We start from the raw sequence: 21,842 nt of genomic DNA on the forward strand, positions 1-21,842 counted from the left end.
GGAAGGAGAAAGGGAGAGAAGGAGGGAGAGAGGGTGGGTGGGAAAGAAGGAGGGGAGGAGTAATAAAACATTAAAGAACAACACCCGCTAATTGCTGGCTTTTTCTTTTTTAATTCTTTAGAATCACGGCATTCTAAGATGTGTTTTAGAACAGTCAAGCAAACTCCGTTTTTCCTGTAAGAACGGCTGTTTTATTTTCTTGTCACATTGCCACAGACAGGCTGTGCTCTGATATGTCTGGCCTTTGCAGAGCTGCCCATCCCATGGCTGTTTGGCCCAGTGCAGGGGCTTGGACCACTCCCGTACACATTTGGAGTCTTAGAACTTGTATTGAGATCAGCTGCGGAGTGATTCCCACGTTTATCTCCTTAGCACAGAGAAGTTGGAAAAGAGCAGCAGATCCTTGGGCAGTTGGTTGTGAAGATTTTACCAAGTTTACAATAGGGAGCGATCACGTTTGGACGTGTGTACAAAGGCCAGATATTAACTCTTTATTACTTATTCAACAAATCTTTATCAAGCACCTGCAAAGCGCCAAGCACGAGGCATTAGGGATGCAACAGAGATTGTGGAAGTGCTGTGGTGGGATTGATTGTCTAGTGGAAGAGATGGAGAGAAAAGAAGCAAACGTGTTCTATAAAATTGCCAATTTTTGAAAAGTTGTGACGAGAGAAAAAACAGGCGTTGAGATAGAGACAGAAGGACAGGCCAGTCCTACCTTCTCTAGAGTGGTCAGGGGGCAAAGGGCAAGAGGAGGCCATCCCAGGTAGAAGGAAAAGGGAGGACAGAGCCCCGCATGTTCAATGTACAAAAGCAGCACATGGTGGGAGCAGAGTAAACGAGGGGACCAGAGATGGAATGAGGTTGGACTGCAGGAGCGGCTGGGTTATGACATGGGTTTGGATTTTCTCCTACGGTGTAGGAGGCTTCAAGCCCCTTCGTGACCTAGCCTTTGCCCACCTTCTAGAATCCCCATCTCAAACCGAAGGCCCTAACAACCTCAAATTGCTGTAATCATCTCCCACCCCGCTTCCTCATTAATATTCACCTCCGATCTCCATGTGCGCCGAGCCCCTCCTGAGACTCCCCCATCTCCTCCTGGCCTAGTGAACTCATCTCCTCTTTCGCTCCTTCTCCTTATCTGCCTCTCCCTGAGCACCCCTGACAGCACTGTGGGAATTCCCGTCTTTTGTCCTCTTCTTTTGCTGTCACAGTTGCAGAAGACCCTGATGATGCTCCTTCCTTCATCACATTCTCTGTTGTGAAACCCACATCTGCTCACACAGCCATACAAGACGGCCCTAAATATTAGGTGTCACCAGTTAGCTGACTGCCCTGACACATAGATCCCAACCTGGGAGAAGCAGCCACGCTGGGTGTCGTATCAGAAAGAGAAGGGGAGTAGGAAGATGTCAGGGCTGTACCCCAGTACTTAATACAGAACTTGGCATGTTGAAAATATTGGTTGAAAGTATGAATGATTTAAAGTTATAACGTGTCTCCGTAGTATTGTCTGCCTTTTTTCCCTTGCAAATATACTCTTTTGGGGTAAAAGTGTCCAAACTCCACATACCTGACTTTAAAATGAGCTTTAAGAATAGAACATATAGGTAACTTAACGACTGCTTTTTCTTTTTTTATTTTAAAGCAATGTTAAGTAAATCGATTTGTAATCACGGATCCTTAGCACAAAAACCTTCGTGTGGCACACGTAGAACACAGTGCTGTCAAGTTCCCCATTCACTCTGTGGCCTGTGTGTACACACACTATCTGACAATGGCAGCCTGGCACTAGAAACGACATGATGAGTTCTTTAGCTCATGAAGAAAATCGACAGCTTAAAAGAACAAATGAATATGAAGTGATCTTATTCCCCCACCGTGGTTAGGGAATCTCAACCAAAAAAAGCGTCAAGCAACTTGATTATAATCTTTAAAGAAAGACAGTTTCTACCGATTGCATCAAATGATGCAGTTTAGACCATCACCCTGTGGCTAACTGACCTGCCTAAATAAAATAGTACTTTAAAAGTCTATTTTAGGTCTTCCTCACCCTCAATTGGGAAAGTTATCCTCCCCCCTGTTAATTTCAGCACATTTAAAGGCACATGTAGCCTGAGAGACAATGGGCAAGCTACCCAAGTTAGCCCAGTGCTGTGATTATTTGCTTTCTGAATTCCAGTGTGTGCTGAAATTCAAGGAGGCTAGTGGTGCAACTTATACGCTTGGTATAGTGTTTCCAAAAAGCTGTATTGAAATTCTAGAAAACCTTTTGGAGTTAAAATGAGGCTAGTTGAGCTTTCAGCTGTTTTTTAGGGCATTCTAGATCATTTTCCAGGACAAAGGAAAGAGTCATAAATCATAGGGGAAGTGATATTACCGAAGGCTGATAAAAATCCAGTGGTATGGGGCTAGGTTTGCTTTCTGATTACCCAGCCCCGTGCTCTAGTTTGGGTTTAGGACTCCAGGGGAAAAGCTTTGCTACATGATTTCAGAGCTTCTGTTGACTCATTCCAAAGCACTGGGCAAGTCACTTATTTACTTACTTTAATTTTTCTAAAAGTTATACTCAATTGTGGATGAAAAAGAGGCCACATACCACACCTGACAAGCTCAGGGGAGGCGAGGCATGCATGCCGGACCCCTACAGACTGAGAGACCAAAAGTGACCATTTAGGATGATCCGAACATAAAAATCCCTCGCTAAAAGCAGGTCAGAGCGAGTAGTCACCATAGCTTCCTTGACAAAGGTCATTCTTCACCTTAAGTGAGCCCATCCATTGTCTTTTTGCATCTAAGATAACATACCTTTCCACACCCCTCAGGGCACAACTGTGCACCAGAGCACCAGAGCACTAGACCACAGAACCCCTCATTTTAATCTTGTTGCCCACATACCGTCTCAATGTGCTATAAATGTTCATTATTAACTACCCTGTACCCACCAATGTAAGAGAAGTATGCGTTACTCTATTTTGCCTTTTTATCCAATCTCAGAGATTTCCTTGCCTTGCTTTCTCCTGCCCCCTTGATCTACCACCAGTGGATATCATGGAACCCTCCCTATGTCTTTTTCTTTTATTCTGATGTATAAAATAAGCTGCAAAACTGCTATCCTCTGGAGCACTTTCTCAATCCATTGAGGTTTTGCTTCCTGGCAGTTTTCATCAGTTTGTCTCAAATAAACTCATGAAAATTCTCTACAGGTTTGGACGTTTCTTAGGTTGACACGAGGTAAGATTTCCCAACTCCCTTTTCCACCATTGGCAAAATAGTTTTTATGGTTAGTTAAACATTCTTCAAAACCAAGGGAGAAACACTTAACAAGCAGAAAGTATTTAGTAATCCTCGCATTTGTGCTCTAAACTGTTACTTATTGACACAGATTAAAGCCCTATGGATTAGTGAAAATGAGAGGAAACTGGAAGGTTTAGTCCAGGTTGGCTGCTCAATAGTCATGATCTTCTCTGAGTCACATAAATCCTGATCTTCTAAGGAATTCCTTTTTCCAAAGGACGTTAAGTATTTCTTCCGCATATACCTACACATTGCAGATTGACCATTGTTTTGTTTTATTTTATAAGATCAGTGGCTTCCCAACTCGTTTGCCATTCTTTTCATGAAGAAACAAAAATGTTGTTATTTCACAATCATTCCCAGCATCCGCCAGGGACATAGAAACTCCAAAATCATTGAGCCAGGATTGAGCTAGGAACTAGACTCAGCCAGCCTCCTGCACTGATCAGAAGGTGCAGGAGCATGCTCCTCCATGCTCACTACGTGACTGTTCATAGCAGCACTATTCACAGTAGCCGAAAGATAGAAACAACCCAAATGTCCATCAACCTTTGAATAAACAAACTGTGGTATCTCCATCTGCGGACTATTAGCCATAAAAAGGAATGAAGCACCAATACACGCTCAATATAGAAGAACATGGAAAACATCATACTAAATGAAGGAAGCCAGTCACAGAAGGACACACATTGAATAATCCCATTTATGTGAAATACCAAGAATAAGCAAATTCATAGAGACAGAAAGCGGATTAGTGGTGGCCACAGGCTGGGAGGATGAGAAAAGGGGGGACTGCTCGAGGGGTGCAGGGTTTCCTTAGGGGCGCTGCAGATGTGCTGCACAGGTAGTGGTGATGGTTGCGCAACATCGTGAATGACTGAATGCCACTGAATTGCACACTTTAAAGTGATAAATTTTATACTATGTGTATTTTATTAAGAAGAGAGAAGAGAGAAGGGAGAGAGCGAGAGAGAGAGAGCGTGCGCGAGCGAGCGAGAGAGAGAGGGAGGGAGAGAAAGGAAAGAAAGAAAGGCAGTGGTCATATCAGGAAAGAATTTCTGAGTTAAACTGGCTTCTAAACTCAATTGGGCAGTACAGAGATCATTCTAGAACGAAACATCCCAGCTGCTCTGTTTTCCTCTCTTTGTTCATGGGAATAAAAATATCTATCCTTTCTACCTCACAAAGAGATGTATGACCTGCAACAAGTTCCTTAGGCTAAGTCTCAGTTTCTTTAAATAATGGAGATTATAGCAACTACTAAATTTTACCACCTAGCTATCTACATCTTTAATGTCTGTCTTTGCTACTAAAATACAAGCTCCTCTCTGAGAACAGGGGCTGTGTCATTCATATCCACTCTTGTTCACTTGGGACCCATCACAGGGCCTGACACTTATTAGGAACTTGGTGAATATTTGCTGAATGACCAAGGGATGAGAGCAGAAAAGCCTGAAGGGGGCTATAGGAAGGCTTTCCTCGAGTCCCCAAGGTGGGGATCGTTTGTGAGAAATGAAACTTGTCCTTTATGCTCCTCTGGAATCGACAACTAGGACAAGAGGCTGGAATCTGGAGGGAGATGTTTAGTTCTGTGTTCTAAGAAGATTTGTGCCATTTGGACAGGTAATGACTTCCCTGACTCTGGAGGGATTTAGCCACCAATTTGAAAACTGTTTGGCCATAGTTTTAAAAAGATTCAATGTTTGAGTAAGTGTTTGAAGTAAACAGACCTTCAGGTCCTTTGCATATCTGAAATGTATTCATTCATGATTCATTCCTGTATTCAGACAGCCACTTACTGAATGATTATCGCTGTGCCAGGAACACGTTGTAGGTAACGGTGACAAAACGAGGAGTTCTCTGATAAGCCCTGCCCTCAGAGATCTCACAGTCTTAAAGGGTATGTAGATGGGAAAACAAATAATTACAGCAACAGGATATTATTCTTCTATATATAATATATATAATGATAGGATACCATTATCCTGCTGTTTTTCCACATCATCACCTGTTTTGTTTGTCTTTAACAGTGCACCAAGACTTGTGGTGAAGGCTCTAGGTACCGCAAGGTGGTGTGTGTGGATGAGAACAAAGGAGGCGAGGTTCACGGTGTGCACTGCGACATGAGCAAGCGACCTGCAGACCGCGAGAGCTGTAGTTTACAACCCTGCGAGTATGTCTGGATCACAGGAGAATGGTCGGAGGTAGGTCCTAGGGCTTCTGTTACTGCCTTCGGGTCAACAATGGCCTGAGGGAAACAGAAAGATGAGGGCGGGAATGTGGGAGACTGGGACTCACCTGCCAGTTCTGCCACTGAGAACTATGAGTTCTCAGACAAGACCCTGAGCCTTCCTGGGCTAGAGTCCTACATGTGCAAACTGGGGGAGATGCATGAGGTGGTCTCTGAGCTCCCTTTAACTCTTCATTCTGTGATCCACCTTCACGTCCTGTTGGTATGATGGGGAAGAAATTATCACAGGAGCTGCAAATTTATAAGATGCCTGTCAGTGCCTAAAGAAAGTTAAGTGTAAGAAAGTGTCTTAGTGTCAGGGAGAGAACAGAGGAAGGCGGGGGCTATGACACATTAGTCCCTGATGGGTAAAGGGAACAGGCTGCCTTCCACCCCAGCAGAGGCCATGTAGAAATATGGGTTCGGTCTTACCAAACTTGGTTTTTCAAGGGAGGACAAAAATATGGATTTTTATGTGAGATCTCCTCATTGTAAAATGTAGGCTAAAATTACTTGTTTAAAACATTGTGCGAGGAAATCCAAACAAATTTGTGGGCCAGGCAGGGATCACCCATTTAACAACCTCTGACCCAGAAGAACAAAATGGTTTTCTGTAATATCTAAGGAATCTCAAGTATCTATTTTTTCTTATCTCCTCCTGCATATAGTACCTTTCTGGATACTTTTTATTATTAATCAACCAATAATCATAGCATGATTATATTATTTTCAAACCTCATGATACTTTCAAATACTGAAAGATGACGTCGAAACCAGACATCATTTTCCCAAAAGAATTTAGAAATATGAAAGGGAAGTATCTGGGCTCATAGCAAAAGTGTTTGCTGTCGCTGGAGTCTCTTCAGATTTGACAGGGCAGTAATTTTACATCTTAATCAGATGAATATTTGCGTGTAGATGATATGTGTGTTGAGCATTGAATTGTTCTGCCCTGAAGGTGGTCCTAAAGTCTCTTCTAACTATGTCTCTCCATCCTCTCTACTCTAATGATTTTGTCTCCCCTCCCTCCCTGGAGATATTTGGCAGTGTCTGGAGACATTTTTGGTTGTCACAACTGGGGGAAGTGACACCTAGCTCCTGTTATCTGGTAGAGGCCAAGGATGCTGCTAAACCTACCATTTACAGAACAGTCTCCATCATCTTGGCAGAGTCTTTGGTGGTGGTTATTACTCTGCTAAAAGTGTTTTGGTCTCTTTCTAAGACTTGAATCATGTTACTCCTGTAGTTTTAATAAAACCTCAATCTTAACTCCTAAAAAATGAGCTAGGGAGTAGATTTAAAAAAAAAAAGAAAAAGCCTTCTACATGTGTCACAGATTGAAAAAATCTGCAAATTTACAGGTAAAGTTTAGCGGGTCGTAAATAGGACTTCACACAGATACAAGGACCATGGGGAGGAGACCCTGCAAGGGGAGTGACACCAAAGGGATGGGACCAGAATTCCTCCTAGAAAAGATTCTGGTGAAATGCAAGAGCCACAGCAAGACATCCCTCCGCTCCAGGAGCCCTGTTCCCACGCCTTCTCTGCACTCCACCCCACCTGAATTTGGGGCAACCTGGGGCCAGATCAAAGAAGAAGAGTCCCATCACTCCTGGCTGATGCATTTCCCTGGTTGGGCCTGACATGTATCATTCATACAAGGAGTCCACGTTCTCACTGTTTCATCTTACTTTACTGTTATTTTCCAATTAGAAAAGTAATCCACGTTCATGATGAAACAAGCCCATTACCCCAAGCATGGAGAATCAACAGTAAGAGCTTCCCCACCTCGCTCTGCTCTCCCCTCCCCTCCCCTCCTACACTTCAAAACTCTGGTCTGAAATGGATTAAGTAAGCCAGAGGCAGCCGACAGTTTAATGATGCGCTGAACAGCTACTAAGATTATGTGTTCTTTCCAGATTCTTTCCAGAGATGTGGAGGCCTCTGAATAAAACCTGACTATATTTGGAGCTCAGTTCCATCAGCAAATGCCTATCTCCCATTGCGTCCCCACATAAAAGGCCACTGGGCTGCTTTTGCTTCTGGTGTGTTACAGTAGAGTTCCCATACTTGCCTCCTCAGACGTACAGCCTTGTTTAAATTCGCACAGACTGAGGTCAGTGCACGCAAGTGCTGGGGGAACCACCCTAAAATACCCACAGCTTGGACAGAGCATTTATTAGCCGTCTGTCTACACGTGAAACACCCCAGACTAGCTTTGCATTCCCCTGGCCCAGAGTCAACTGGGTCTTCGGGCATTTGAACAGTGGCAGCCAAAGAAGGAAGAAACATACGCAGAGCATTTCCAGGTCTTGAGCCAGCTGGAAGGGACGGACCGGGGACGCTCTGCGTGCCTCTGGCTGGGCCTGTTCCCTCCTGCCTCTGGGACCTCTTCAAGAAGAGACTTCTCCTTGGAAAAGTTACAGGAAAGGAAACAGGCATGGCTTACAGTGAACAGCTCAGGAGACATTAGGAAAGAGCAACACCGTGGCTTTTCACAGCGAGTAAGAACTGATAGAAGTACAAATAAGCTAATAAAGTGAGAGCTCTCCACGGCATTGTCGCAGGGTCAGTGTGCAAGGTGGAGGTCAGGGGTCTGTTGTGGGCTGCCCCCAGGCACTACTCCAGCCTCTCCTCTCAACCCTTCTCTCCTCAGTGCTCTGTGACCTGTGGAAAGGGCTACAAACAAAGGCTCGTCTCCTGTAGCGAGATTTATACCGGGAAGGAGAATTACGAGTACAGCTACCAAACCACCACCAACTGCCCGGGCACGCAGCCCCCCAGCACCCACCCCTGCTACCTGAGGGAGTGCCCTGTCTCGGCCACCTGGAGAGTGGGCAACTGGGGTAGCGTAAGTAGACGATTGAGTTATCAAATCGGAAAGCTTTTAGATCTAAAACCCCATCGTGAACACATCCTACCTGACCTATCCTAAGCCATTTTCCTTCTAGGAGAGAGCCTGGTGAGAAATAGCAGTTAGCACTTTGAAATGAGGCGGTGGGAAAAGAGTTCTCGTCCTGCTGGGCAGCATGGCCAACCCGGTGCTTGGCTCATGGGTTCTGAAGCCACACGTTCTCCTTGTGGTTGCTGGTTCTGCTGCTTCCCAGTTGAATGAATGACAAGGTGTCTCAGCTTCCACATCTGCAGAATGGGTGGGAGTGAAGGTGAAATGAGTTAATACAGAAAAAACACTTAGGGTCATATGGCAAATTTTAATTTACAAATATTTTGCCACAATTTAAAATTAAAAAGCACCTAGAACTTTGTCACTTAATAAGAGTTACAGAAGTGTTAGTTGTTGCTTCTGTTGTTAAGAAGTCTGTATATTCTAGTCTTTCTACACGGGGAATCCTTCATCGCATTAGGGGTACGAGTGAAGACGTGTTAAACTGAGACTGCCCTGAAAATTGCCACAGCCCTCCAGCTCCTGACTGCTCAGTGTTGTAAAGTGATCAGGCAGAAAGTATAAGACCAGTTGAAAGTGGTTAGGGTTTGAGTCCTGGCTCCACCATGACCTTGAACAAATTTCTTAACATCTGAGCTCTAATCTTTCTTCTGTAAAAATAGAATGATGAAAGTGTTATCTCATTGCGTTATTGTGAAGCTTAAATGAGAAAATTATAAATATATGTATGTATGAATAAATATTTAAGTAGGTAGATAGGTAGATAGGTAGGTAGGTAGGTAGGTATAAATGTGTATATGTAAAGCTTAGCACAGAGATTGGTCCATAGTAAGTGCTCCAATATGTCAGCTATTTGTTTCAGCAACGTAGTGTCTGAAATGATACCCTGTACGTGCCATCAGGCCCTGAGCGCCACATCACTAGAAGCACACGCATCCTGGGTTCGAAAGCCACATCACTGACTCTGCTCTGCCTTGTAGTGCTCGGTGTCCTGTGGCGTCGGACTAATGCACAGATCTGTGCAGTGTTTAACCAATGAGGACCAGCCCAGCCACTTGTGTCCCGCTGATTTGAAGCCAGAAGAAGGAAAAACGTGTCATAATATCTATAACTGTAAGTTGGCCAAGTAAAACCATCTTTCGGGAGCATAAAGAACAGGATTTCTCTGTTCATTTGTTCGCCTGCCCATTTTAGAAATACAGAATGTATTTTAAAGAAATTGTCTCCCTTCGCTGAAAAGACTTTAGTGTGAACAGTTTAATTCCCTTCAGAGGGAAATGTGGCACACCTCGGAGCATCACACCTCGTTTTTGCATTTCACGTTTTCTAGGTGAGTTCCCCCAGAACTGCAAAGAGGTGAAAAGACTGAACGGTGCCACTGAAGATGGTGAATATTTCCTGATCGTCAAAGGAAAGCTCCTGAAGGTAAACGTCAGACATCGGTCCTTACTTCGAAAATGTTTTTAGAGTGAGTGGCCCTGGTTCTCATTGTCGCATTTCTGAGCCGCCCTCCACAGGTTGTTTCTGGTCTGCCTTTCAGATATTCTGTGCAGGGATGCAGTCTGACTACCCCAAAGAGTTCATGACCCTGGTCCACGGTGACTCTGAGAACTTCTCCGAGGTTTATGGGTACAGGTAGGAAAGCTCAGGCTCAGAAGAGCCCGGGTGCCTGGAGATCCCTAGCAGTACCTTCCCATCCTCACCAGAACATGCTCTCTGTAATGCAGGTTGCACAACCCAACCGAATGTCCCTACAACGGGAGCCGACGCGATGACTGCCAGTGTCGGAAGGACTACACGGCAGCGGGGTTCTCCAGCTTCCAGAAAATCAGAATAGACCTGACCACCATGCAGATAATAAGTAAGTTCAGTGGCACGTAACGTGCCAATGTATTCGGGAGTCTCTCCATTCAGTCAGCAAACATCCTGTGCAGTGGCCAGGCACGAGGTGCTGAGGATGCGAAGAGGAACAAGACCAGCCGTGACCTAGGCTGCCCGAGGGTGGGGTTGCTCCTTTTTGTTCACTGCTGCTCCCTCAGCGCCTGGAAAGTGCTGGCACTTGGAGCAGGGGGGTGGGGGCTCCAAGAGATTTGTGATGAATGACGGAAGCGCATTAAAGGGGTGCCACAGCAGTGGGGGAGTCAGAGCGGCATGCCCGAAATACAACGAAAGTGAGACCTTGAGGTCAAGTAGAAGCTAGCCGGGTGCAGGATACTCTTTGTGGTCAAAGCAAGGATGCGAACAGAAGTTTTTAAGGGGGAAGAAAGAGTAGGTACAAACCCTAAAGCAAAGAGAGTCATGTGGCAGCATTCGCCCACCCCCACCAGCACAGTGTGTGCACAAACGTAAAACTAATTTTATCTGATTGTTGATTTACACAAGAAAAATGGAACACAGAACAACCTTCTTAAAACTAGCCTGCGCGTGGGCTGATTTGATACTCTGGCCAGCACTGCATTTTTGTTAGGGACATTAATCATAGGAGTAGTTAAGGCAGCTCCACTCTCCAAACACGTTCCCCTGAATAGAGGAAAAACAGAAATAATGAATAATTAATTTTTCCTCATTAACATTGTACTCATAATATTGCATTGCTTTCCTCTTGAGGTAGATTAAACTTGATTTGCACCAAGATATTTTTAATTGCTTTCAGCTAGACCAATTAGGGCTAAAGGCAGAGGGTCCGCAGTTTCATGATTAGACCCCCCACCCTCACCCTCCCCCAGCTAAGACCCAGAGCTTCTGCCTGCTGAAGCCGGCAAGGGCCCCTTTCCCTGAAGGACATGGGACTCAGACTTCCCTCCCACCAAGCTGTGGTTAACTGCACGAACATTCAGGCCTTCTCCTGTTCCAGAAAGACAAGGCAGAAAGGTAAAAAGCTGCCTCCGGTCCCCAGTTCCACCAGCAACAGCTTTTGCAGGATTCTCAATTTATCACCTGATTTGCCTTCCCCATTCACAGAGCTGGTCTCCGGAGCTACAAGAGATTTAAGACCAGCATTGTTTTTATCTATCTATCTATTTATTTATTTATTTATTTATTTATTTAACTACAAGTTGGCCCCAAACTTGAGAAACTGCCATTAATACTTTCAATATGTGAGTTCTAATTGCTCCACATTTTGGCAACAATAGTGCCTAGGCCACGGGAGGACAGATGAAGCCTCAGGGAATAACTCCAAAGTAGCGGGAAATGCTTTTCTGGCCTATTTTCCTAGTCCTGAAGCCTCAGAGGCTGTGTGCAGGAGGTTCTCAGTCGCCCGATTACACTATATTTAAGCGAGATGATTCACATATTTATTTAGATAGGAACTGATTCTAAAGTCATCTCGAACCCCCTTTTTGGCTTCCATACTGTGAGGATGCAGTCGGGGCTGATGAAACCCAGGGAATGAGGCTCTCGGGACCACAGATACAATGGGGAGAAAGCCAGTGCACATCTGGATCCATTTGTTCACTAATCGTGCTTTGGAATTTTTCTCTCTCCCACTCCCTCTTATTATTTCTCTTACTATTCTTCTTCTCTGCCCTTGTTAACATCCTGTCCCTTCCCTACCTTTCTCCCACTCTCATCTCTCTTCTCCCTTTAACCCTTTCTCCAAAACCCCACAGCCACTGACTTACAGTTTGCGAGGACAAGCGAAGGGCATCCTGTCCCTTTTGCCACAGCTGGGGACTGCTACAGTGCCACCAAGTGCCCACAGGTACGTGTTGGGAGGCATCCCCCTTACCAGGGATCCACCTCCCAGCCTGTCCCCAGGGACCCTTGGCTCTGTCTGTTCCTGGGAGTGTAATTAGAACAGCTGCTCTGGAAGGCGGTTTGGCCCCTGCATCAAGAACCCCACAAATGCTCACAACTTCTAATCTAGTCATTCCACTCCTTGAAGTGTTTCCTAAGGAAATGATCATAGCTACAAGCCAAACTTCTGCATTCAATAAATGCATCTATGTTAATGGTAAAAATTTAGAAATGAGGGCTTGGTTAAGCAAATGATGATAGTTGATAAAATAGATATTAGGCAGTCAGTGACATGTCGGTAAGTGTTTAACGACTGGCTCCCCAAGAAAAAGGGGGGGTGGAAGCTGTGTTTTGGAGCATTTGCCGATTTCGGTGTAAATATCCTCCCCCACCCCTATGACTGATTTCAAGCCATCAACATTATGTCACTAAATGGAGAATTGGGGATAGATACACGCAGTCAGCTCTCAAAAGCCAGTACAAGTGGACTCCAACACACCACTGTCAGCCATTAAAAATCCTATTACATGATATAGGAAAACTGTTACCCCGCTTCAGACGTCTAAAATGTGCAGTGTTCAGACCAAGAAGTGCAAATTTATCATCTTCTACTGGATTCGCTTTTCAGCAGTGCAAGTGACCCACAATCCTACTGCCCATTCTGTACTTCACGAGTCTTGCCTCTTGAGCGGTGTGGCAAGTTTTAACTCGCCTTCTAAAATATGCTGTAATAATCAGCCTGGGCCACTTTGGTAAGGCGGGCATCAGTCTTTGCAAGAAGTTTCTGCAATGAGAAGGCAAGACAAACATAATGAGCTAGGTGAGACTGGATAGGAGAACTTGGCCCATTTTTTCTTGGTTCACATGACGTCCTCACAAAGCAGTTGTCAAACTCTGTGTAGGGAATTTCCCACTTTGACTGTGTCCCTTTGAAAGCCTGGGCATTGGGACCGGGTGATGCATTTAGAATCCCAGGATGGATTTACGCCCAACCTCGGGGACCATCCAAGACAAACATATCTGAATTTTCTTTTGAGGAAGTGTTTTCTCAGCCCCAACCTTTAGAAAGCATTGCTAAACATTTTAGAGAAGTGTAAAGGAAGCTCTCAGGGGAGAAAGAAAATAAACAAAGGACATAATGGTAAAAAAGGGCCTTTCCTCCATTATCCAGGAATTGAAAACTTTTGAAGTGCGGTTTCTTTAGGGCAGTTCATGACTTCAAACACTCCATTGGTAAGGCTTACCGTTTAACAGCTAATAGATTGGCCCTGTCCTGTCTTTTCCAAAGGTCTCAGGGTTTTCCAGTTTCCATATGCGCATCTTTTGGGAAGCATAAGTAAGTGAAAGTTAATTTGCATTCACTTAATAATTCAGAGACAACTGAACTGATTGATTTGCTAAATCCTGACACTGAAGCAATTGCTAAATGAGAAAACTCAAAGCCAGTGAAAAGCTAGTTTATACTGTTTTTCAGCCCGCTCTGTAAACCACGTTGAATAAAGAATTCTAAGACTTTAATTGAGCACCGACTACTCTGATTAAACAGAATGAGGAAGAAAATCTGTTCCATTCAGGCCTATCACCCGCTCAGAGGGCAGATCTCGCTAAATGTATGAATGGAGTGTGCTCAGATACTGGACGCCCAGATCAGGGTGGACATTCTCGGGCTGGAAGCCAGGTCAGCAGCCTGGACCTTCTAAGAACTTTGACATCAAAGCAGATCAAGTCTACCTTCTGCAGTGCAGGCGGGACAGGCAGTCTGCATGGGAAACAGGAGAGGGCAGGAAGAATGAGAGGGTCTGGGCATAGGAACAGGTGTGGACACCCTCCGCAGGGCAGGAATGATAGATAAGAAACCGGCCTGGTGGGATAATGCAGCACATAGAAGCCACTGTCTGAGGAGGCTGGACAAGGAGGGCTTTGCGCCTCAGTGCGGCCACTACCAGGGACACCTGGGTATTGAGGCCACTCAACCATTAACATCTCTTGTGCTGTCATAAAAAATTTCCAAAAAGCATTTCAAAAATATCAGCAACGCTCCACCAGGTAGCGAGTTAGGGACATTATACCTTATATCTAATCTCTTCTTATTCACAGGCTAGGTCGGAAAAAGTTAATTTGTATAACAAGACCCACAAAATAAAGGCCGTTCGGGAGGCCTGGCCCAAATCTTAGCTTAATTCAGCCTGGACTTACTGGAAACACCTGTTAAGGAAACCTAACACACCAATCACAACCCTCCAGCTCAGCTTTAGCTGGCTTACCTTACCCTAGAAAACAGGACAGGTGTTGCCTCCCATTTTTTAGATGGACAAACTGAGGTTCTGAGAAGCTAAAAACTGTGCAGGATCTCGCTGCGGGTGAACGAGCTGAATTTACAGTTGGGCTGACTGCCTGTGAGTCTCCACCTCAGACCTTCCTCCTTGCTTTATTAAAGATTGTTTTGGCAAAGCACTGGATTGTAAGGTTCAGAGAGGAAGCATTCACCCTGAGCGTGTTCATGCGGAATGTTTTTAACTCCGAAACTGCTCATTGTGGAGTAGGAAAACCTCAAGAAGAAACTATTTCTCGGATGGCTTTGCAGAGTCATTTCTGAAAGAGTGAGCGAACAGAGGCAGATGGAAAAAGGAAGAGAGAATCTCTGCTGCACCGTCTCTCTAAAAATAAATACCGAAACAGCTCAGGCTGCATTTCGAAGAAACCACGGAGAGGCCAGGGAGACGTGGTCCCCTTGGCAGAGAGCAGGCAGCCCGGGTCCCACGCGGTCTGGAGCAGGCCACGCGCGCCCTCTGCTGGCCATCCCGGAGACCGCCACTCTTCGAAGTCCCGCCCCGCTCGGCTGAGTACGCGGAGTGCTCAGCGCCACGGGGAGCTGAAGCCCAGGAAGCTTTGGCAGCGAGACCTTGTTAGAAAAATTACGCTGTGGCATTTTCTTCCTGAAGGAATCTGATAATTATGAGCAACATCAGGATTGCTGTTAGGGAGGCCGAATGGCGCTGGTAGAGAGTGAGGACTTTGAAGTCGGGAAAATGTGAGTTGCACTCTTACTGTAGAGTGGAGAAGCTAATCACCTGTGCGGGTCCCCACCTCTAAAGAAAACCCCCTTCATAGAGCTCTTGCAAAGATGGTTGAGATGATGCCCATAAAGTGCCTGGCCCAGACCTACCCCACCCCACCCTCCAAATAAACCCTCAATAATTAATAGCTATCGTAATTAATTACTACTATCCTCCTTTCCAATTTGCTTTTTATTGTGGTGTTTGCTTGAGATGTCACATGGACTAAAAATCTTTTTTTCTTGGCCATTTATTCCAGGGTCGTTTTAGCATCAACCTTTACGGAACCGGCCTTTCTTTAACTGAATCTGCCAGATGGATATCACAAGGGAACTATGCCGTCTCTGACATTAAGAAGTCACCGGTAAGGTTATCTATTAGTTGGGGTATGGTTTTTTCTCTTTTTTTCCTTCCTCCACCCCCTTCCTCTGTGGTGGTAGTACTAAAGGAACGAATGTGCTTTCTCACTTCTTCAAACCATTTTGCAAAGTGTCAGAAAATTGAGGAAATCAATCGAAACTGAAGCTTGTATACGTGAGTGGAGGGGAGAGAGCCTTTTTTGGCTCCTTGTGAGTTCTTCCTAGAGTTGTGAGCCTATGAACCATCCAGGTAATTAGAAGGCTGCCTAACCAGGAAGCTGAAAACAGTAAGAAGCCAATAAGCAAGTGTGTGGCTCAGACACCTTGCAGTTAGCCAACATGAGATTCACTTTTGTGAACTTAGGGAAAATGATGTTTGTTTAACAAAAATTGAAATATAGAGGGGGCTGGAAGAAAGGGATGATTTGCCAGCTGAAGTTTCTGGAGAGTTAGAGAAACATCGGTTCTATAATAATCAGTTTTTGATGCTCTGAAGTCTTGCTATTCGAGGTTTGGTCGTCACAAAGCAAAAAAATCACCTGGGAGCTTGTTGAAAATTTAGCTTCTGGGGCCCCAGAGCTCCTGAGTCAGCTTCTGCTGCTGAAAAGTCCCCCAGGTGGTTTATAAACACAGTACAGCTTGAGAAGCCCGGGTCTCACCCGGGTGTACATTAGAAAGTTTAATGTGCAGGTGCCCAGGCCCTACCCACAGTCACTGGATGGGAGTCTGAAGCAGGGGGAGAATCTGAAATTCCCCAGGTGATTCTAATGTATAACCAGAGCAGAAATCACTGCCCTTCACAGCCTTCCCTCCAAAGCACTGAGAATCTGGGGCAGGAACCTGCCCTGTGGACAAATGGAAAATTTACTGGAGTATGGCCCGTGGCCCCAATACCACCTCAGCCATGATCTGTGCTGCAAGGTCTCCTCAGAAATATGAATAGGGGAGGAAAAAGAAGAGAGCTGGAAAGCGGGGCTGTCATTCCAAAGTAGGGTTGCCAGACAAAATACAGGATGTCCAGTTAAATTTGAATTTTAAATAAACAAGGATTTTTTTTTATTTTTTTTTTTACTGTAAGCATGTCTTAAACATTACATGGGACATATTTATTCTAAAAAGTATGTGTTGTTTATCTGAAATTCACATATGATTGGGCACCCTGTGTTTTTATTTGCTAATCCCTATCAAAAAAAAAAAAAAAGAATATAAAGCAGCAGCTCAACCTACTTCCTTTCGGAAAAGGAAGAAACATCCAATTATGAATTCCCAGGAAATTCTGTTTCCTGATCTTGTTTTTAGCTGTCAGGGTTAAATGCGTATCTATAAAAAAAAAAAAATCTCTCTCACTCCCTCACGTCTCTAAGTTAATCGACTACCTCTAATCTGATTGATTGCTTGTAAATTAATCATTACATATTTTTCCTTGCTGAAAGGAATAAAGATAGCTGAGAGACACCACACATACTTTGGAATGTGCCCTGAAATTATAACGTTCTTCCCCGTCCTGCCCTCCAGGGTTCATGTATTGTTTCAGTGACCCAGAGGAACAACAACAACAACAAAATTAACTCCCCAAAACATGGTCGGACAGGAAGAGTGATTATGTAGGAAGCCGTCTATGTAAACTGCGTAACATAAGTTTCAATTCTATTTTGTCAGCCAGTGTCAATATTGCAGTTTTAGGCGTGAAACTAAAAAATAATTACGTCGGGAGCGCCACCTAATGGAGACAATGATTACTACACTGCAATGTCATCTGGCTGTTCCCCAGGCAAGACTTGCAGGGAGTTTTGCCTATGCTGCGGGGAGTTGGTTCCACAATTGCCTGTCAGCATTTTTTTTTTTAATCTTGGTGTTCCATTACAGCTCAGAGAGCCTGAGCTCAATATTAATCTCCAAGATCTGTCAAGCATTTCTCACGCCTCCCCGGGAGCCAGGACTCAGCAATCTCTAGCTCCTGGCAGCCCCTAGACATGCCGTTCGGCACGCCTGACCCGCTGTGCAGGTCCGTAGAGCGGCAGCCCCTCGGGATGCTTTATGAAAACGAGCCCCTGCAGCCAAAAGCATTTGAGAGAGAGAAAAATTGTCTTTTATTTCTTAACGAGTGACAGTAAGCATTGGTATATTAGATGTTGGAATAAAGTATACAGGAGGGGAACCTGTGTGACTTTATTCAAACCATTGTTCCCCTATAACAGCGGTTCTCAAACTTGAACGTGCATCAGCACCACCTCCGGGACCAGCCTAGGGAGGGACCTGAAATGGACATTTCCAACAATTTCCCAAGTGATGCTGGTGCCCCTGGCCTGGGACCACGTTCTGAGAACCACTGATGTAACTTAAACCAACCACAGAACCTTCTTTTCAAAGTTACACCTTTTAGTTTACTCGAATAGCCAGTGTTCCATGAACACACTTGGAAAACTGCACAGTGCGGTGCGCCCACCATCACCTCCACTTGCCCCTGCGCATCGTAGGTCATAATCCTCTCCTCTCCAGAGGGCCCTGCTTTGACTCAGCTCTCAAATAATCATTCTTCACGTTCCTTCACTTTTTTGCTAGCAGCTACAGAGGGAAAAACAATGAAAACTTCAATTTTCCAAACCCAATTGGCAATAAAATGTTTTCCCCAAGCAAAACTAAAGGGAAATTCTAGTCATTCAGGGTAAAACTGAATCACCGGAACCATTTGGAAGGCAGAGATGCTGTCTCACTGTCAGGAATAAAACTGGTAAAAATAAGTCTCAATGTCTGTTTTACTGTTGGCTCCCGTGAGTGTGAGAAGAATTCTTCTCCTATTCTTAACTAATAAAAATAATTATTTTTATAATCGAAATAGCTACTATTGCAATTTACATGCATTAAAACCCATTCCTCCAGCTTCTCATCAAATTCTTGGGAGGGTAATCTGAGAAGGTGGGTAGAAGGTAAGTGTGTGATGTTTTTTGGTGGTGAACTCCATCTTCTCCACCAGTCCCAGTCCTGGTGCTGATGTGCAAGCCCACAGTGGCTGTAGAGTATAGCTGTTAAGCATGCAGACTGTTATGTCAAATTGCCTGAGCATGCACTTACTAGTTCTGCCATCTTGGGCAAGTTATTTAACTTCTTGGGGTTGGGGGGGAGGGGTGCTCGCTTTTTTCATCCATAAAGTAGGGGTTTTGGTGGCCTTTAAACCATTGTGTTCTTAATAATGTGATAGGGATGTAAAACTGTTTGCATGTCACCAGATAAAGAGCAGGCACACCATAGGCATTAACTATTAATGTTATAACATTTTAATAGCCCTGAGGCTTGCCATAAGGTTTTAGAGGTCAGTCAGGGATGATGGCTTGCTTGAGATAGAGAATAGAAGGCCAGGATACTGCAGTCTGAGCTGAGGCTGAGCCTGGACCCAGCTGGTACCCACAGCACCATGTGGATTTTGTCCACATGAGCCCCCACCACAGCCAGGAATGAGGCATGTGGGACACGCCTTTGACTCAGGGATGGACTTCTAGGCAAATGCTTTAGCTGCACCTGCTAAGGCTCAGAGGCCGAGTTTCTACTCTGCTTGTGTGTAAGGGACAGACAGACAGAACAAGGAGGGTGGCACAGATGTGAGATCAGAGAGAATGTTGAAATTCTGAGTTCCTCTGCTAGTGACCTTCCATGTACCCTCAACTCATGAATGTGCTCAGGTTACAAAAGGGCCTTCAGCCCCATCTAGAAGTTCCCTGCAGCTCCACGTGCCCCATTCTCAGAGCTGCTATGTGAGCTTCCATCCAGAAGGAGGGTCTGGAATGGCCTTCAGACCCAGGCAGAGTGAAGGGAGGTTCACTTCAGGCTGGATGGGAGAGGTGCCAGTGGGTCTCCTTGCTTCTTTTGTGTGCCTGGGGAATGTGCGGAGCTAGAGGCCTGTGTTTCCAAGGCCTGGCTGCCTGGCCCTAGGGCCTAACAGACATTCTCTGCACTGGGGGAAGAGCTATAAATCAAAGAATTGCTTTGAAATTAAAAATTAGTGAAAGTTGTATTAGCATAAAGGAGATAGACTCAGTTCCTATCTTCCAGTTCATTTACAACCGGTAGAGTTTAAGGTAACATGAGATAAATGTGTATGTGGTACAGAATCAACTCTCATTTATCCACCATGGACACTTCCCAATGTGTAATTCACTTATGAAAATCAAATTATCTACCAAGTATAAAAGTCATACTATAGACCAGTAGAGTAAAATGATATATATAAATGTGTGTGTGTGTGTGTGTGTATATGTGTGTGTGTGTGTGCGCGCTTTGTATTCTGTACATTCCTATAGAAATGACAACATTTGTACATTTATTATCTAGGGCTGTATTGGAAAAATATATTCATACCTACCATGTTTTATGGGCAATTTCACCACCAGCATGCTCCAAAGAAATGTAAATAAGCATACTTCAATCCAAGATGTGCTGGCTTTCCTAAATCACGGGAGCCAACCTCCCCTGCTCTTACTGACTGGAAAAAAAAGAGAGAAATTAGGGGAAAGTATGAAATATGAACTAGTCTTAATAGAGCAGTGAGTCATTCATTTTAATTATATAAAAGAGCTCAAACGAGGGTAATAAAATATTTATTGAAATATTTAGAAGGCTTGCTTTAATGAAGAAATAAAAATGATTTGTAATTAGTCTTTCATTGTAGATGAGAGGGTGCTTCTAAAATGCTGGAAAATATACCTTTTTCTCTGAAATAGGCACTGTTTCCATGACAATCATGTTTATGTTATGCATTTTCTCAGTCTGTATTTTTATTCTGTAGTAAAAATGATAAGTTTACCTCAGCCTTTATCTAAATCAAATTAAGGGTCCCAATTAATGAAATAACATGAACACTGCAGTCATTATCAGTGATTTTATAATTACCAAGACTTCTCTTCATTTCCAAGAGAGCAGGCAATGATAGAGATCCACATATAAAAAAATGCCTGATACTAACAACTGATATTTATTGAGCACAAATATTAGGCCAAGTACTAAGCTAAGCACTTTACATGCATTCTTTCATTTACAGCAAACCTATGAGGGGAGACTCATATTATCCCCCATTTTATAAAGGCACCAGGAAACTGAGGCTTGCAGAGATTATTGAAAAATGCAGTACAAGACCCAGGCGGTTTGACTCAGGTTATCTCACTGCAGGGTCAGGACGGAGTTTAGATAAAGCATAAGCTTTAATGAGACAGAAGACATTCATAACATACCCATATCCTTGAGGCCACCAGGCCAGTACTGCAGCCTGGGGAGCAGGTTCCTAGCTAGAGAGTTTGTCTTGGCATCAAATCCAGTTGGGGGTGTCAGACTAGCTCCACAACTGACATGGGCCCTTAAAACCAGGACCAGGTAGGGTCATAGAAATCACTCTCCCAACTCAATCTCATTCATAATCAAAGGCAGACAAATTAATAAGAAATTATTTTGTTCTCTTTTTTTGTTAAACTGGCAAAGTGTCTCTTTTGTGTTCTTTCTTTTTTAAACAAGATTATCCATTATTTGCAAGCGACTTTCACAGTTTGGCCATAAGAATGAAATCTTCATGCACTTTGACCCAGTTCTGGGAAAATAGTACAAAGATATCCTGAAATGCAGGCACAAGTATGGTCCATCACAGTGTTATTCCCAATAGTGGAATATGTGAAACATCTATGATGTGGAGGGGTGGAGGGTGCCTAATATGACATGAATTAGTGTTCTCTATTATCAGAATTGGTAATAAATATTTATCTGTAAATGCTGATTGGAGATGAGATTTTCTGTATTTCATCTTTAAAAGTGTTTATTTACACAAATAGGTATTACCAAATACTGATATAGTCCACAGTCATATAATTTTAATCGAGCACATTCATGTCTTGGCAAGCATTTATGGAATTCTATTAGACTTTTCTCCTGATATTTGCCTTTTAGCATGTCATTACACTGCAGATTAATCACTTGCAATTAAAGGTGAGATGGAAGCTCTTCGATTGCCTCGTTAAACGGATTTTGAAATATGAACATTTTCTTTGCACCTACATCAAAGTACAAAAAGCTGCTGGAACTACAGTTCAAGCTTGGAAAAATTATCTCCACTATAAATTTATGTGGAATGGAGAGGTAGCTTCTTATTATAACTTTTAATCGAATGGGAAGTTCATAAAGCAGCTTAATATTACTTACGACTCACACAGTGTTAGTTTTTATTGAAATGACTTTACCGCAGTCTAAGTTTTGCCTATAAGTGGCAGTTTTGCCTTGTA

The 21,842-nt window shown here is 44.0% G+C and overlaps 1 protein-coding gene across 4 annotated transcripts in view; it reads left to right on the forward strand.

Annotated features, from left to right (window-relative positions):
• Positions 1–21,842, forward strand: part of ADAMTS9 (ADAM metallopeptidase with thrombospondin type 1 motif 9) — a 153,901-nt gene that overhangs the window by 128,266 nt on the left and 3,793 nt on the right. For all 4 annotated transcript variants that reach the window (XM_039851774.1, XM_039851777.1, XM_039851776.1 and 1 more), the window contains 8 exons: positions 5,328–5,501; positions 8,184–8,378; positions 9,413–9,545; positions 9,763–9,857; positions 9,973–10,067; positions 10,160–10,293; positions 12,044–12,135; positions 15,486–15,590. In XM_039851774.1, coding sequence (XP_039707708.1) covers positions 5,328–5,501; positions 8,184–8,378; positions 9,413–9,545; positions 9,763–9,857; positions 9,973–10,067; positions 10,160–10,293; positions 12,044–12,135; positions 15,486–15,590 — 1,023 coding nt within the window. The remainder of the gene's footprint in view (positions 1–5,327; positions 5,502–8,183; positions 8,379–9,412; positions 9,546–9,762; positions 9,858–9,972; positions 10,068–10,159; positions 10,294–12,043; positions 12,136–15,485; positions 15,591–21,842) is intronic.

The sequence above is a fragment of the Pteropus medius genome, unplaced genomic scaffold (genome assembly GCF_902729225.1).
Source record: "Pteropus medius unplaced genomic scaffold, Ma_sr-lr_union100, whole genome shotgun sequence".
NCBI lineage: Eukaryota > Metazoa > Chordata > Mammalia > Chiroptera > Pteropodidae > Pteropus > Pteropus medius.